The sequence below is a fragment of the Rhincodon typus genome, chromosome 4, assembly GCF_021869965.1.
Source record: "Rhincodon typus isolate 14 chromosome 4, sRhiTyp1.1, whole genome shotgun sequence".
NCBI lineage: Eukaryota > Metazoa > Chordata > Chondrichthyes > Orectolobiformes > Rhincodontidae > Rhincodon > Rhincodon typus.
In genome coordinates this window covers 57508420-57525709 of record NC_063335.1, presented here as the reverse complement: position 1 = coordinate 57525709, position 17290 = coordinate 57508420, and the positions used below count along the sequence as shown (strand labels likewise).

The 17290-nt window shown below is 43.0% G+C and overlaps 1 protein-coding gene across 3 annotated transcripts in view; it reads right to left on the bottom strand.

Annotated features, from left to right (window-relative positions):
* LOC109916756 (regulating synaptic membrane exocytosis protein 2-like) overlaps nucleotides 1-17290 on the bottom strand; it is a 913938-nt gene that overhangs the window by 341265 nt on the left and 555383 nt on the right. For all 3 annotated transcript variants that reach the window (XM_048595802.1, XM_048595803.1, XM_048595804.1), the window contains one exon: nucleotides 2808-2854. In XM_048595802.1, the coding sequence (XP_048451759.1) occupies nucleotides 2808-2854 (47 nt within the window). The remainder of the gene's footprint in view (nucleotides 1-2807; nucleotides 2855-17290) is intronic.

The window sequence follows — 17290 nt, the reverse complement described above, 5'->3', positions numbered from 1 at the left end:
TTCAGACTGGAGGCCTGGTGACCAGTGGAGTGCCACAAGAATCGGTGCTGGGTCCACTGCTTTTTATCATTTATATAAATGATTTGGATGTGAACATAGTTAGTAAGTTTGCAGATGACACCAAAATTGGAGGTGTAGTGGACAACAAAAGAAGGTTACCTCAGAGTGCAATGTGTTCTTGATCAGATGGGTCAATCAGCCAAGGAGTGACAGATGGAGTTTAATTTAGATAAATGTGAGCTGCTACATTTTGGAAAGGCAAATCACGGCAGGACATATACACTTAATGGGAAGGTCCTGGGGAATGTTGCTGAACAAAAAGACCTTGGAGCGCAGATTCATAGTTCCTTGAAAGTGGAGTCACAGGTAGATAGAATAGCGAAGGCGGCGATTGGTGTGCTTGCCTTTATTGGTCAGTGCACTGAGTATTGGAGTTGGAAGGTCATGTTGCAGCTGTACCGGACATCGGTTAGGCCATTATTGGAATACCCGTGCAATTCTGGTCTCCCTGAAATAGGAAGGACGTTGTGAAACTTGAAAGGGTTCAGAAAAGATTTACAGGGATGTTTCCAGGATTGGAGGGTTTGAATTAGAGGGAGAGGCTGAATAGACTGGAGCAATTTTCCCTCAAGTGCCGGAGGCTTTTATAAACTGAGATTTATGAAATCATTAGGGTAAATAGACAAGGTCTTCTCCCCAGGGCGGGGGAGTCCAAAACTAGAGGGCATAGGTTTAAGGTGAGAGGTGGAAAGATTTAAGAAGGGCCTAAGGGGCAACATTGTCACAGTGAAGTTGGTGCGTGTATGGAATGAGCTGCCAGAGGAAGTGGTGGAGGCTGGTACGATTACAACATTTAAAAAGCATCTGGATGGGTATATGAATAGGAAGGGTTTAGAGGGATATGGGCAAAATGCTGGCAAACGAGACTAGATTTATTCAGGATATCTGATCAGCATGAATGAGTTGGACAAAAGAGTCTGTTTCCATGCTGTATATCTTAATGACTCTAAGTTGCATTGTGTGAAATACCACAACTCGGTTGGAACTCCATACAATTAAGTGTTCCACATTTTGGTCAATCCAATGGAGAAGCCCTGAAAAAACTGCTTCTGTCAGACCGTAGAAGTTGGCAGGATTGCAAGGATTTCGAAGTCCATGATTAATGACGTCAATTCAGACATTTAGAGCAAAGAAGGAGGCCATTCTACCCATCATGTTCACACAAGACAGCAAAGATTTGACTACACTAATCCTATTATCTAGCTTTTTGCCAATCACCCTGGAGATTATGATGATGCAAGTGAATATCTAAATATGCTTAAACGTTGAGAGTTTCTGACTCAATCTATGTTCAAGCAGTGAGTTCCAGATTCCCACCACCTGTGAGTGAAAACTTCTCTAGTCAACTCTCCTCTTAGCCTTCTTACCTCTTAACTTTAAACTCTGACTTCTGGTTTTTGATCTTTCCGTAAATGGAAAGAGTGCTTTCCTATCCACCCTCTTTATGTATAAACTCCTCAGTCTTATTCCATACCTCAGCTAACAAAGGCATCTTCTCTACCTTGAATTCCACCTGTCACTGCTCTGCCCACCTGAGTAATCCATTAATATCCTCCTTTGGGAGGGGAAGAGGCAGGATATGGAGAGGTGTCTGAAGGTCAGGTGAGAGCTTAGGGTTTGGGGCCTACGCTTGGATGTCAGACGTTGGGACACTTAGAACGTAGAACAGCATTGTTTATCACAGAATCCCTACAGTGTGGAAACAGGCCCTTTGGCCCAACAAGTCTACACTGACCCTCGGAGTATCCCACCCAGACCCATCTCCTATAACCCACCTAATCTACACATCCCTGAACACCATGGGCAATTTAGCATGGCCAATCCACCTAGCCTGCACATCTTCGGAAACTGGAGCACCCAGAGAAAACCCAGATACTGGGAGAATGTGCAAACTCCACACAGACAGTCGCCAGAGGGTGGAATTGAACCCGGGTCCCTGGTGCTGTGAGGCAGCAGCACTAACCATTGAGCCACCGTGCCACCCCGCCACCCCAAATGATGATGAGTAACTTTTTTGTTTGGCTTACATTGTATTTCAAGATGATTTTGTACAGGATCAGTAGACACCTCAGATCATATCAGAAATTATTAGAAGGTCCTGAAGCATACTAAGCCATATATTTGCACTTGCAGAAGTCCTAATGCTCATTTCAAGCTAAAATAATGGACATCTCTTGATAGTACTCTCCACCATTTAGCAAGTGGAGCTGTTTAGTCATTGCTTCATGCACGCTTGCTAGTCACAAGGAGGCTGTGCAGCGCCTAAGAAACTTGGACTATGTTCATTTAGTGGTGATTTTATTAGTTTGCAACTTCTGCAGTTTGAAGTTGCAGTTTGATTAGAAAGTATTTGGTTTCTAATTGTCTGTTTATTCAATATCTGTACTGTCTACTAGCATTTATGAAACGATCTCAATAGTGAAAAAGATTTTAACTATATCCATCAAATATCTCTACAACTGAGGGAGATGTCTGAGTGTTAGGTATTGACAGTAGAGGTAATAAAATAATTACAGGATATCTCTTGAAACTGGTCATTACAATAGAGAAAGGTGAAATGACTTTGACTTCATGCCACTAATGAAATTGACCTATTCTCTTTTGAGACTGAAGTAAAGGTAGAATTTTGCAGTCATATTGCACTCATGAATAATTATCGACTTGGATTTTGTTCATTTAGTGGTGATTTTTTAGTTTGCTAAAAGAAGCAAATTGTACTGAAGTGAAGAGAAAGAAATCATGCTTACTTGACTCTAGCTGTCCATGTGTGCTGTCTGGTATCCGGGGAATATCCCTTCAGGAAAGACAGAAAAAAAGGAAGCGAACATTTAAAAGTCATCCGAGTGCTGCTCTGCTTTAACAAAGAGACTCCGTACCATTCACCAGAATCTCATAACTAGTTCATACTTTAATGAAATCATTCTCCTACGTGCACATTGTAAAAATTGGCAAAAGATGCAACAAACACACTTGCTTTTAAATCGGGGGAAAATGTATTAATATATGACTTGCATTTAATAATTAATAAATGAGTATTTTTTATGACTGTGAACCCCAGTGTCATTCATTAAATCATAAAAAAGTTACAGCACAGGTGGATGCCATTCAGCCAATAATGCCTGCACCAGCCAGAAAAAGAAAAGTGAGGTGCTCATGCTAAGCTCAACTTCCAGCGCCTAGTCCTTGTAGGTTTACAGCACTGGAGCAGATCCCCTGAGATTTCAGTTGTACACTCACCACGACCTTCATCTATTAAAAGCAATGTATAGAAAATTGTGGGATAGTATGCCAAAAAGATCCTGTCATGTATTCTCAAAGGGTGACATCGCAAACCTGTTTGTAAAATTTTCTCACGGTTTATAACTATTTTGAAGCACTGCGTCTGAAAGCAAATTAAATGGCAATTCAGTGAACAACATGGTGATAAGTGCGTCAAAACTCTCCTCTGTGTGGAAATTACCTTGGATACTTCCAGGTTTACTGCTGCAGGTAATACTTGGAGTTGTAGATGGTCCAAAGACTGAATAACGTCTCAGATTTGGGATGGGGGGGGTGGATGTGTTGTCATGAGAATAACAATATATCTGAAAATATAACTACGTATAAATTTCAAATAAGCATTAACTTTAAAGACCGTAAGGTCAGAATCTTTGCCTTTCTGCTCTCGTTGCAGCATGAGGACAGAAGTGGGTTGAAAATCTGGTATTTTGTAACTGAACGCTGATATTAGCATTCTGCTCCCAGGTTTCCCCTGCAGAGATTGCTAGATTGATGATGTCTTGCATCTGTCAGAGGATGTCTGGGGACCACGGTGGAGATCAAATTGGATCCATTGTAGAGGATAGAGCAAGAATGAGGATGGATGCATAAAACTGGAAGGACAATCAAATTCTCTAGTGCTTCCCTTCTGGTCATGCAACAGGCTATGAGTGCATGAATAAAACTTGTTTCGACAGATGAGAGGAGGCCAGCTTCTCAGACAAAGCAAATGTGGAGGAAGTGGATGCCATCCTACATCTCCAACATTTTCTTGTACAACACACCTCAGGTCAAAATTCCTCATAGCTCCACATGTTTCTCTCTCCCAATGAATTCTCACCTCTCTATCCGAGCAGCCAAACTTAATGTCACCTCTTGCCCATTACTTACAATCATAAATAATTTCAATCCACCTTGTCAACAAACTCCACTGCACAGAACTCCAGGACTAGTCTAAGATCTGGGAACTGCCCTCTAATAACACCAACACTGAATGCTGAGGATGAGGCAGCCATGGACATGGCACGGAGTCTGGCCATTGTCTGGAGGTAGAGGTAGTGGGTCTCCCAGATAAGAATTCATAACACTTTGACACGATACAAAGTAAATGCTGATTCTAATTCACAGTCACCAAGAACTGAAAGATGAGCATTAACATAATGACAACTGTAAAATCTTTATCCAAAATCAGTTTTAATCCAGGCTTTTTATTTCTCACAAGTCCTTCAGATCAGAACAGTGGGTGGAGCTAGAGTATAGCCAAAAAGAAAAACATGCACTTATAAAGCATCTTTCATGATCCCAGGACATCCTAAAAGGGCATAACAGCCAATATAGTGTTGAAGTGCGGTCACTGTTCTAAATCAGGAAACACAGAAGCCAATTTGTGCACAACTCACAAGCAGCAATGTGTAAGATGATCTGTTTTTGCCATGTTAATTGATAGTTGCCAATAGGCGAGGACATCTAGGATAACACCCCTACTCTTCTTCAAAGTAGTACCCTAGGTTCTTAAACATCCACCTAACAGTTTGGGCCTCAATTTAATGGTTCAACTCTAATGATTCACTGTTCAGGAAGGTCAAACTCAACTTTTGTTCTGTAGTTGGTAGAAGAGCAAAGACTTCTAAAGGTGGTCACGCATTCTATTGAAGCACTGTCTCATGACTCCTGCACACTATTCATGGTTCAGTGGGACCTCCTAGGCAAGTAGATGAGGTGACAAATGGTGAGCAGTAGAGTGAACGGAAGCCCAGGTTCGCAACAAAGACAGAAGTGAAGTGTATCAATGGAGATGCTCTACACACTTGAGGTTTTGTTTAGCTGGACACAAATACTGTGCTTTGGGATCGTTCATGAAGGTAACAGAAATAACGTGAGACTCTGTCACGTTTTTGGACAGTACATTGATGAGGCCACATTTGGAGTACTGTGTACACTTCTGGCCCTCCTGCTATAGAAAGGATATTATTAAACTGGAGAAGGTTCAGAAAAGATTTACCAGGATTTTTCTGGGACTTGGGGATTTCATTTTTTGCAGATGTTTCGTTACCATGCTTGTTAACATCCTCAGTGCAGCCTCCGATGAAGCGTCGGTGTGTTTTCCCGCCTGGTTTTTAAACTCTGGGGTCCGTTGAGATGGATTGCCTCACTTCCAGTTTTCCTTCATAGTGGAATGTATATGGGGTCGAATTCAATGTGTTTATTAATAGCATACTTCATGGAGTGCCATGCTTCCAGGAATTCTCGTGCTTGTCTCTGCCTAGCCTGTCCCAGGATTTTGGTGTTGTCCCAGTCGAAATGGTGGTTCTCCTTGTCCGTGTGGATTGAGATGAGAGAGTATTGGTCGTGCCTTTTTGTGGCCAGTTGGTGTTCATGTACTCTACACGCCCCAACACACTCATCACACGACCCTACATCAGGAACACGTCGGAACTCACCACAAGACGCCTACGACCGCTGGGCATCAGAGTGGCACACAAGCCCACATCAACCCTACGACAATTGCTCACCCGAACTAAAGACCCACTCCCCGCCACGGACAGGACCAATGTCATCTACAAAATCCCCTGCAGAGACTGCGAGAAACACTACATTGGACAAACAGGAAGGAAACTAACAACAAGAGTACACGATTTCGACTGGGAAAACACCAAGATCCTTGGACAGGCTAGGTAGAGACAAGCACGAGAATTCCTGGAAGCATGGCACTCCACGAAACATGCTATTCATAAACACATTGAACTCGACCCCATATACATTCCACTATGAAGGAAAACCGGAAGTGAGGCAATCCATCTCAACGGACCCCAGAGTTTAAAAACCAGGCGGGAAAACACACCAACGTTTCATCAGAAGCTGCACTGAGGATGTTACCAAGCATGGTAACGAAACGTCTGCAAAACAACAAACCAGCTCGTCGAGCCAACCAACCTCAACACCCACAACCCGAGCTACAGATCTACTCCAAAACCTTGAGGATTTCAGTTATAGGCAGAGGTTGTATAGGCTGGAACTGTTTTCACTGAGGTGTACTGGGGGAGAGGAGTGATCTCATAGAGGTCTATAAAATCATGAGGGGCACAGATAAGGTGAATAGCAAGGGACTTTTCCTTAAGGTGGGGAGCTCAAAACTCGGGGGCATATTTTTAAGGTGAGAAGGAAAAGATTTAAAAGGACCTGAGGGGCAACTTTTTCGCACAGAGGGTGGTTTGTATGTGGAATGAACTGTCAGAGGAAGTAATAGATGCAGATACTGTTACAACGTTTAAAATACATTTGGACAGTTACATGAATAGGAAAGGTTTAGAGAGATATGGGCCAAATGCAGGCAAATGGAACTAGTTTAGTTTGAGAAACTTGGTCTGCATACACGAGTTGGACCGAAGAGTCCATTTCCATGCTGTATAACTATGACTCTAGTACACACCGTAGGTCAGAGATCACAGGAGTCTGCCTACAGCACAAGCATCTTGGTGCTGCAGGTCTTTGTCTTTTTTACCACCTACATGGATAGGGTAGCCACGTACATTGAGCCATTGAGCATCAGACAGGCGGCAACAGATTGCATGCATAGCCCCACCAAAGGATTGCACAAGCAATCTGTGTTTGTTAAAAGAGGATGAAAGAAATCCTTGATGTGAAGCAAATATCTCTCTGGCTCTTGGCTGGCATGCATGTGCAGGTGGGCCATGGGAGGGCAGATGGAGAAACTTAAGTTGCGACTGTACTGAAGGTACACTCACTCTTGTCTCATGTCCTCCCCTAAATTCCCACAATCAGAACCTCATGTGCAGCTTCCTGCCATGATGACTGAATCTGTCCTCGCACAGATGAAGTATGAGGCAGTTTTGCCTTCACAAGCACCAAGTCCAAAACAGGTCATCCATGAGCATCTCATTTGTCTCAGCAGGAGAATGGGCAATACTCCCATGGTCTGTTAAAGATAAAAGATAAATCAAGTCAACTACAAAGTTGGAGGTCTGGAGATGGGAATAGAACAGGTGGTGCTTGGATGAAAGGCTTAGGGTATTGATCTAAGTAGAATGCGGCGAGGTGGTGTAGCCACTGTATTTATATGGCAAATCCACTTAAATTTCTGATCAATGGAAACCTTCAGGATGTTGACAGTGGAGTTTTGAGTGATGGTAACACTGGTGAATGTCAAGGAGTAGTGGTCAGATTGTCTCTTATTGGACATAGGCATTGCCTGGCATTTGTGAGATACAAATGTTACTTGCTACTTGTCAGTCCACGCCTGGATATTGTACAGCTCTTGTTGCACTTGAACATAGACTGCTTCAGTATCTAAGGAGTCATGAACGTTGTACAATTAACAATGAACATCCCCACTTCTGACCTTATGATCGACAAAAGGTGAAGATGAAGCAACTGAAGATGGTTGGGCCTAGGACACTATCTTGAGGAATCATGCAGAGATGTCCTGGAGCTGAGATGACTGACTACCAACAGGTACAACACAACCATATTCCTGTGTGCCAGAAGTACTTTAACCAGCAGACAGTTTGCCTCCTCATTCCCACTGATTTAAGGGAACAACTTGAGGAATTCTCCCTAAATCGCAGATTTTTTAAAAAATGTGTAATTTGTTTATAGATAAAGGTAGCTAGTAAGATTAAGGAAGTTTTAATCATGGAGGCAAAGGCAGCCAAATGGAATGTGTGCCCTGTCATGTGGGGAGTCATGGACCCTACCGGCATTCAAGATGACCATGTTTGTAGGAAGTGAGAGGTCCCACCTTTCCCAAAAATGGTCCCCGTGTTCTAAGAAATTAAAACTCTCCTTCCTCACTAGTTCTTGAGCTACGCATTCATCTTCTCCATTCTTCAGTTTCTGTGCTCACTAGCACGTGGTATTGGGAATAATCCTGAGCTTACAACCTTTGACATTCTGCTTCTTAATCTACAGTCTAGCTCCCTGAACTCTTGAAGTAATACCTTGTTCTACCTATATAGTTGGTACCAACATATACCATGACTTTTTCTTATCTCCCTGCCCCTTAAGCAGAGGCTGCAGCTGCTCAGTAACATCCCTAATCTAGGTACCAGGGAGGCAACATACCATCTGCAGCCACAGAAATGCCTGTCTTACCCCCAACTAATAAATCCTGCTTTCTTTATCCTCTCCTCCTGTAATCAAACTGCTTGTGGTGCTAGAAGCCTGGCTCTGACTGCGCTCCTTTGAGGTACCAGTGCCCTGAAAACCGATTTATGAGCAGGACCCTAGGGATACTTGCACTACCTGCCTGCTTCACTTGACTGCCATCTTTCCTCCAGTCCCTTCAGCTGTAGTGTGACCACCTGTCTAAACCTGTTGTCCACATAATTCTCAGCCTTGAAGATGTGCCACATTGTTTCCAGCCATCATTCAAGCTCCAAAACCCAGAACTCAAGTTTGTGTAGTTGGGAGCATTCCTTGCACACATGGTCATCTTGAACACCAGTAGGGTCCATGACTCCCCACATGACAGGACATACGTTCCACTTGGCTGCCTTTGCCTCCATGGTTTAAACTTCCTTAGTCTTACTAGCTACCTTTAGCAATACATAATTTTACACTGTTTCAAAAAAAATATCCTCGATTTAGGAAGCGTTCCTCAAGTTAATTCCCTTACCAGCGAATCAGCTCTCTACTTTCATGTGATGTCACTATTTTTTTCATTAGGAATGAGTGAATTTGTCCTCATCCGTAACAAGTCCGATTGATGCTAGGAACAAATATTTCAGAAGGTTTGGTGGAACTGAAGACATTAGACAAAGAAGTGGATTGGATATCAAGGGATCGAGTATGTGATAGAGATCAAAGACAATGGCCATGTTCTTTCCAATTTTTAGTGGTAGGAAATTTATACTTATCCAGTCGCAGTAGATTCCAGAGAAAATATAAAGGAGATTGAAAGAAAAGGTTTAGATCCAGTTCACCACCCAAAAGACACATTCAAATGGATAAAGGAATTTACTTTCCTTAGGTTTAGTACTGATTCAAGGAGACAAAGGAATTGTCCATTTTCCAGGTATTTGTAATAATCAGATCATTCTCTTTTTTACACTGGGCACGATAAGATTATAATTAAATGTTACAACATCTAATTAAGCAACTATAAGCCATAGAGACAGAACTTAATTCCCACAAAGCCATAAGGCAGGCACAGGGAAGACTAATTAACTGAGAAAGAAATCCCAAGTTGAAGGAATCACTAGTTTCCCTTTCTTTGCTTTCCTCATGACAGTTACGAAGAAGCGGTGACAGCAATAATTGATAGGCATAGGTGTTTAATCCTGCAAAAGTTACATCACACAAAGAAACATGTTCATTGTTAACAATCATCAACATGTAAGAAGTTTGGCTTTTAGTAATATTGCATTTCCAATCTCCTTAATGTCAAGTCTTCCTTAAAAGTCTCAGACAAATGCTTCAAGAAGTTGCCAAATTACTTATTTCTAAATCCACCTAATGAGATTCAGAAAACTGAACAGCAGTGTTTCCACAGTTGCAGAATTTGACCACAACACCAGAAGACAAAGCAGAAGCAAGCTATTCAGCCCATTCAAGTCTACTCCTCTGATCAGTTTAATTATTTAATTTACTAGTCCCAATACTATGGGCTTTTATCTTACTAAGTAGTCTCACTTGTGGCATCTTATCAAACACCTTTACATCTTCTAATTTCCCTGTATCTATCATACTTGTTACCTCCTCAATAAATTTGTCGAGCATCATTTTCCCTTCATGAAGACATGGTGACTCTGCTTGAATACATTATGCATTTCTAAATAGTCTGCTGTTATATCCTTTATAAGCTTTAAGCGACATAAGATTACTTCTTTCTGTCCCCTTCAATTTTTGAATAACGGTGTTACACTGGCTGTTTTCCAATCCTCTGTGACTTTTGCCAGAATCCAAGGATTCTTGGAAGAGTATTTCTAATGTATCCATTATCTTTGTCTGTACTTCCTTTAAAATCCAAGGATGCGAACCATCCAGTCCAAAGGACTTAGCGGTCTTTATTTCCCAAGTACTTTTTCTCCAGTGATAGTTGTGTTTATTTCCACCCTAGCTTATGCCCCTTTGATTACACAGTATTTGTGGAATGCTGTTAGTGTGTTCCACTGTGAAGACTGATGCAAAGTACCTATTTAACTTCTCTGGCATTTCCTTGTTCCCCCTTATTAGTTCCCCAGTTTCATTCTCTAAAGGGCCCAAGTTCACTTTGGTCTCTTTCTTTCCTTTTATATACTTAAATAAATTATTTTCTTTTTTATATTACTCATTAGTTTACACTCAAAGTTTATTTTCTCTTTTTGTAATCTTTCATTGCTTTTTAAAATTTTCCTAATCTTCTCTTTTACCACTAATTTCTGCCACATTATACATACATTTTTTTTCAATTTGATATTCCCCATAGTTCCTTGGTTTAAACACATCCTAGAATCCTTCTTCCTCACTCAGATACACTTTTGTTGTGAGTCAACAACTATTTCCTTAAATTATCTGCCTTTGTTCTTCAACCAACTTTTCTGCTAGTCATCTCCCAGTCCATCCCAGCTATCTCTGCCCTCATTCCTTTGTAATTATTGTTTTAAGCACAATTGATTCCAAGCCAAGTTTCCTACTCACAAACTGAATACTAAATTCTATTCCCTGGTGGGTCTCTTACTCTGTGATCATTTATTAAACCTGTTTCACGTCAGATTAGAAGATCCAAAATAGACAGATTACTGGTTGGGGCGACAAAATAAATGCTCCAAGAAACTTTCCCAAATACACTCAATAGATTTTTCCCTCATGGCAATTTGATTTTCCCAATCTATGTAAAAGATTAATGTCCCCCGTGATTATCTATCAAGTTTTTTACTTGCCCTGATTTCCTCCTGATTTATTCTCTGTCCTGCAGAATAACTATTGTTAGGGAATCTGTTGATTTTTCCTACCAGCGTAATATTCCCCTTATTATTTCTTATCTCTATCAATCAAGGTTCCACATCTTCAATACCAGTAACATTTCTTACTATTGTATTTATTCTACAAATACTTAATTGACCCAATTCCTAACCTTCCCTTCCTGTCCTTTCAAAAAGTCAAACAGCCATAAATATCTAGCTCCCAACTTTGATCTCCTTGCAACCTTGTCTTCTTAATGGCAATAAAGCCATACCAATTAACTCAATAATTCATTTATTTTGTTGCAAACATGACATTTATTTAAGTAACAAGATGTGAATTTTGCCATTTTTCTTGCTCTTTGATGCTATTTTCTTTTTTAAAAAAAAATGTTTGCATACCACCTCCGTTCCTATTCTACTTTGAGAATCACCTCCGAATTAGCTCCCCTGCAATGCCACCATTAATTTTGTTTTGTAAGGCTATGTATTCCCTCACTGGAACGCTCAGCCCTGTTTAGTTGAAAGCCTTTCACAGAACCCTGGTTGCTCAATTCACATAGTGAACAATTTATTCAAACAATTGAAATATTGTGGAAGATGGTCAATAAGCCAAGTTCAAGAGTCTTCATTTGACTTTTTAAGGGAAGTACAAGCTGTGCATTGTTTTGTCAAAAGAAGTAGTGAAAAATATCAGATATAACATGGTGTGGAGCTGGAGGAGCACAGCAGGCCAGGCAGCATCAGAGGAGCAGGAAAGTTGATGTTTTGGGTCGGGATCCTTCTTCAGAAATAGGGGAGGGGAAAGGGGGCTCTGAAATAAATAGAGAGAGGAAGGGTGGGGCTGGGGAATGAAGGTGAGATGGTGATAGGTGAGTGCAGGTCGGTCAGGGAGGTGGTAGGAGCGGAGGGGTGGGAGAGAAGATGGACAGGTTGTATCAGATCAAGAAGGCGGGGATGAGAGGGAGAGTTGGTCATGGGATGAGGCCGGGGGGTGGGGGAGAGAGATTTTAAAACTGGTAAAGTCCACATTGAGACCATTGGGTTGTAGGCTCCCAAGGCAGAATATGAGGTGTTGCTCCTGCAGTTTCCGGGTGGCGTCATTGTGACACTGTAGGAGGCCCAGGATGGACATGTCGTCCAAGGAGTGAGAGGGGGAGTTGAAAAGGTTTGTGACTGTAAGGTGTTGTCGTTTGTCGCGAACAGAGCACAGGCACTCTACAAAGCGGTCTCCGAGCCACCGCTTGGTCTCACCGATGTAGAGAAGGCCACATCGGGAACAGCGGGTACAATAGACCACATTGACGGATGCGCAGGTGAACCTCTGTCTAATTTGAAATGTTTGTTTGGTGCCTTGGATGGAAGTGAGGGGAGGTGTGATGGGGAGGTGTAGGGGCAGGTGTAGCACTTCCTGCGGTTGCAGGGAAAGGTGCCGGGAGTGGTGGGGCTAGTGGGGAGTGTGGAGCGGACGAGGAAGTCACGGAGGGCGCAGTCCCTACGGAAGGCAGATAAGGGTGGGGAGGGAAATATATCCTTGGTTGTGGGGTCAAATTGTAGGTGGCAGAGAATGATACGTTGAATCCGGAGCTTAATGGGGTGATACGTGAGGACAAGGGGGATTCTGTCTTTGTTTTTGTTGCGGGGAGGCAATATGAGGGAAGAGGTGTGGGAAACGCAAGAGATACAGTTGAGAGCATTTTCGACCACCAAAGGGGGGAAGTTGCGGTCCTTGAAATAAGAGGACATCTGGCATGTCCAGGATTGGAACGCACGAATTTGGGAACAGATGTGGCGGAGGCAGAGGAATTGGGAGTAGGGGGTCGCATTCTTGCAGGAAGATGGGTGAGAGGAGGTGTAGTCTAGGTACCTGTGGCAGTCAGTGGGCTTGAAATAGATATCAGTTTCAAGGCAATCACCAGAGATGGAGACAGAGAGGTCCAAGGAGGAGAGAGAGTTATCAGAGATGGTCCAGGTGAACTTGAAGTTGAGGTGAAAGGTGTTAGTAAAGTTGATGAACTGTTTAAGGGGCGCATGGTGGCTCAGTGGTTAGCACTGCTGCCTCACAGCGACAGGGACCCTGGGTTCAATTCCACCCTTGGGCAACTGTCTGTGTGGAGTTTGCACATTCTCTCGGTGTCTGCGTGGGTTTCCTCCGGGTACTCCGGTTTCCTCCCACAGTACAAAGATGAGCAGGTGAGGTGGATTGGCCATGCTCAATTGCCCATATGTTCAGGGATGTGTAGCTTAGGTGAGTTATAAGGGGATTGGTCTGGGTGGGATGCTCCAAGGGTTGGTGTGGACTTGTTGGGCCAAAAGACCGGTTTTCACACTGTAGGGATTCTATGTCTTAAGCTCCTCATGGGAGCACAAGGCAGCGCCAATACAATAATCGATGTAACGGAGGAAGATGTGGGGTAGTGCCAGTGTAGCTGCGGAAGAGGGACTGTTCCACATATCCTACAAACAGGCAGGCATAGCTTGGGCCGATGTGGGTTCCCATGGCCACCCCCTTAGTCTGTAGGAAGTGGGAGGAGTTGAAGGAGAAGTTGTTAAGTGTAAGGATGAGTTTGGTTGAGCAGATGAGGGTGTCGGTGGAGGGGTATTGGTTGGGCCTGCGGGAGAGGAAGAAGCAGAGGGCTTTTAGACCATCTGCATGGGGAATGCAAGTGTACAGGGATTGGATGTCCAGAGTGAAGATGAGGTGTTGGGAGCCACAGAACTGAAAGTCTCGGAGGAGGTGGAGGGCATGGGTGGTGTCCTGGACGTAGCTGGGAGTTCCTGGGCCGGGGGAGAGAAAACAGAGTCAAGGTAAGTGGAGCTAAGTTCAGTGGGACAGGGGCAGGCAGAGACAATGGGTCAGCTGGGGCAGTCGGGTTTGTGGATTTTGGGAAGGAGATAGAAACGGGCAGTGCGGGGTTGAGGAATGATGACGTTGGAGGCTGTGGGCAGGAGGTCACTGGAGGTGATAAGGTTATGGATGGTCTGGGAGATGTTTTGGTGGTCAGGGGTGGGGTCATAATTGAGGGGGTGGTAGGAGGAGGTGTCAGCGAGTTGGCACCTGGCCTCAGCGAGACAAAGGTCAGTGCGCCATAACACAACTGCGCCTTCCTTATCCAGGGGTTTGATAGCGACGTTAGGGTTTGAGTAGAAGGTGCAGAGGTTGAAGTGATTGATCTTCCAGGAGGATAGGGTGTGTTGGAGGCAGGAGATAGGGTCTGTAGAGGGTGGGTTAGATTCCCAGTTAAAGAAATAGACGCGGAGGCAGAGGCGGCGGAAAAAATGTTCAACGTCCAAGCGAGAACGAAATTCATTGGTGTGTGGGCAGAGGGGAATGAACGCGAGTCCTTTACTGAGGACTGACCATTTATCCTCAGTGAGGGGGAGGTCTCAGGAGATGGTGAAGAACCGTCAGGGCTTGTGGCTGTGGTTGGGTGTAGACCTGGTGGCTCAGTTGGAGCTGACTTTAGGGGTAGATTTAGTGACATCATAGCGACGTCGGCGGTGGGTGGAGCATCATCATCGGTGTGTGCTTCCAGGATGATGGGGCCGACATCACCCCACCCACCGCCGACATCGCCTCTCCAGACCTCCAACTTTGTAGTTGATTTTATTTATCTTTTATCTTGATGGCTCCTCTATCTCATCAAACTTTGAAAAGTTTCAAAAAAATATATTAAACTCATTAATTTTGAACATATTTCATCGAAAATATATGTTGTGCAATGCTAAGACATCAACTTCCACTAATGTTGAGAAATGGTGAATCTATAACTTTGTGTCATCCTCAAAAATTCAAACGGAGTTGGAAGGGAACTGAAGAAAACTAACTCAGTGACATTTGTAATCTGCACTAGTGCCAGAACTGTGCTTCACTGAATATTTTACTTTATGTCTTCCCCATCCATAATATTTGTGACTCGTCTTTCTCTGTCTGTTTCTGTGTATTGAATTATTTAAAATAGATTTCGGTTAGGTTTTATAGAGTGCTGTTAGGTAGCAATGCATGTTTCTTTGATGCCATTGATCATAAGCAATCTGTTTGCAATAAATAGCTATTTTTATTGAATTACAGACACCTGGTGAGTGTTTTAACCTGGTTCATTAGTCAAGTAAACCGGGGGCTTTGATTAAATCTTTTCACATTGTACTCTGGGAATATCAGATTTCCAGCACATTATCCCTGTGAGTTGTGAGAATGACTTAAAAACATTGTATTAGTTTGGGTAGAAGTGAGTTACATGCATAATTCTGTCTTTCAGAAAAGTCCCTTCATCCAAATAAATCGCCATTCACAAAACTGGCCACACCCTATGTTAACATTCCTCAGTTGCCCATGTTCAGGAGTCTCTTAGCACAATGATCAGATTTTTTAGGACAACTGAAAGGAAAGTTTCTAGTGTGTTCTCAGTGAAACCATTCTGCCTGAATGGATTTTAATAACAGAAGTAAAAACACTAAAAATGGAAAAGTTCCCTAAATACAAGTTCTTAAAAACACTAATAAATTCAGAAAATGATGGTTAAAATGAGACAAAATTTACATTTTCAAGCTTAAAGAACAAATGCATGTAACTGGTTTGGGCGCATTTCTTGGGCTCCAATTCTTTACCCTGACATATTTATTCACCCACAATTTAAGTTCGAATCTACTTTAATGAGGTTAGGAGAATACTTAGGTGTTACAACACAAGAAAATGGCCACATTAAATATTAATGTGTTACATTTCTCCTCGATTCCTTTGACCATTTGGAGTTTTAAATGCTTCTTTCTGCTTGGAGCACTATCTAACATTTTCTCTTGCTGAAATAACCTATGTTAACTGAACTCCACCTTGCTGCAGTCATGTTTTGTAGACTTGGAACATTTGTTTAGGAAAGGGAATTTTTAAGCATTTTCCCAGAAGTGTCTAAAACCAACAAGAATGGTGTGGTGCATTTAGCTTCCAGTCCCGGAAGCGGGAAGAAAACTTAAGGAGGCAGGATGGTGGTGTACCAGCGTGCTGCCCTCTTTCTCACCTCCAACAGAATTAAGTTCCAGGAAGGAACATAGAACATAGAACATTACAGCGCAGTACAGGCCCTTCGGCCCTCGATGTTGCGCCGACCTGTGAAACCCATCTAACCTAAACTATTGCATTATCATCCATATGTTTATCCAATGACCATTTAAATGCCCTTAAAGTGGGCGAGTCTACTATTTTTGCAGGCAGGGCATTCCACACCCTTACTACTCTCTGAGTAAAGAACCTACCTCTGACATCTGTCCTATATCTATCACCCCTCAATTTAAAGCTATGTCCCCTCGTGCTAGCCATCACCATCCGAGGAAAAAGGCTCCCACTGTCCACCCTATCTAATCCTCTGATCATCTTGTATGTCTCTATCAAGTCACCTCTTAACCTTCTTCTCTCTAACGAAAACAGCCTCAAAACCCTCAGCCTTTCCTCATAAGACCTTCCCTCCATACCAGGCAACATCCTGGTAAATCTCCTCTGCACCCTTTCCAATGCTTCCACATCCTTCCTATAATGCGGTGACCAGAACTGTACGCAATACTCCAAGGAAGGCCTGAGCTTGTCTAAACCAACCAATTGGTAAGGACTTATTCCTGCCTGGGCTGCAATTGTCCCAGTTTCAGCTGGGACACAGACCAGTTGGCCCATTCAACCATTAAACCAGTTACAGGAAGCCTGTTAGTTAGGAGTTTAGGTGGGGATGGTCGATTCAAGATCTGTGCTGAATCATGTATGCTCAATAACATGGACACAGGGGAGTGGGGGTCAGGGGGCGGGGAGGTGGGTGTGTGGTCAATGCTGAAAGCCACCCTGTCTTATTGCTTCCAAACCCCAAGGTCCCATTCCCCAAACCGTTCCACTCTAACTTAGGAATTAGGATTAGGTTGTGGGAGCTTAGTAAGGGGTCTTATAAATATGTGGTGAAGGATGTTAATGCTATAATTTTAATTAAAATCTTGCTTCCTCTTATTTTAAAATGATTGCTTTGCATCTGTAACCAAGAGCAGCTGTTTCAAGTTTCACGTCTGAAATGTTACGGATAAACGTGAAATTCAAG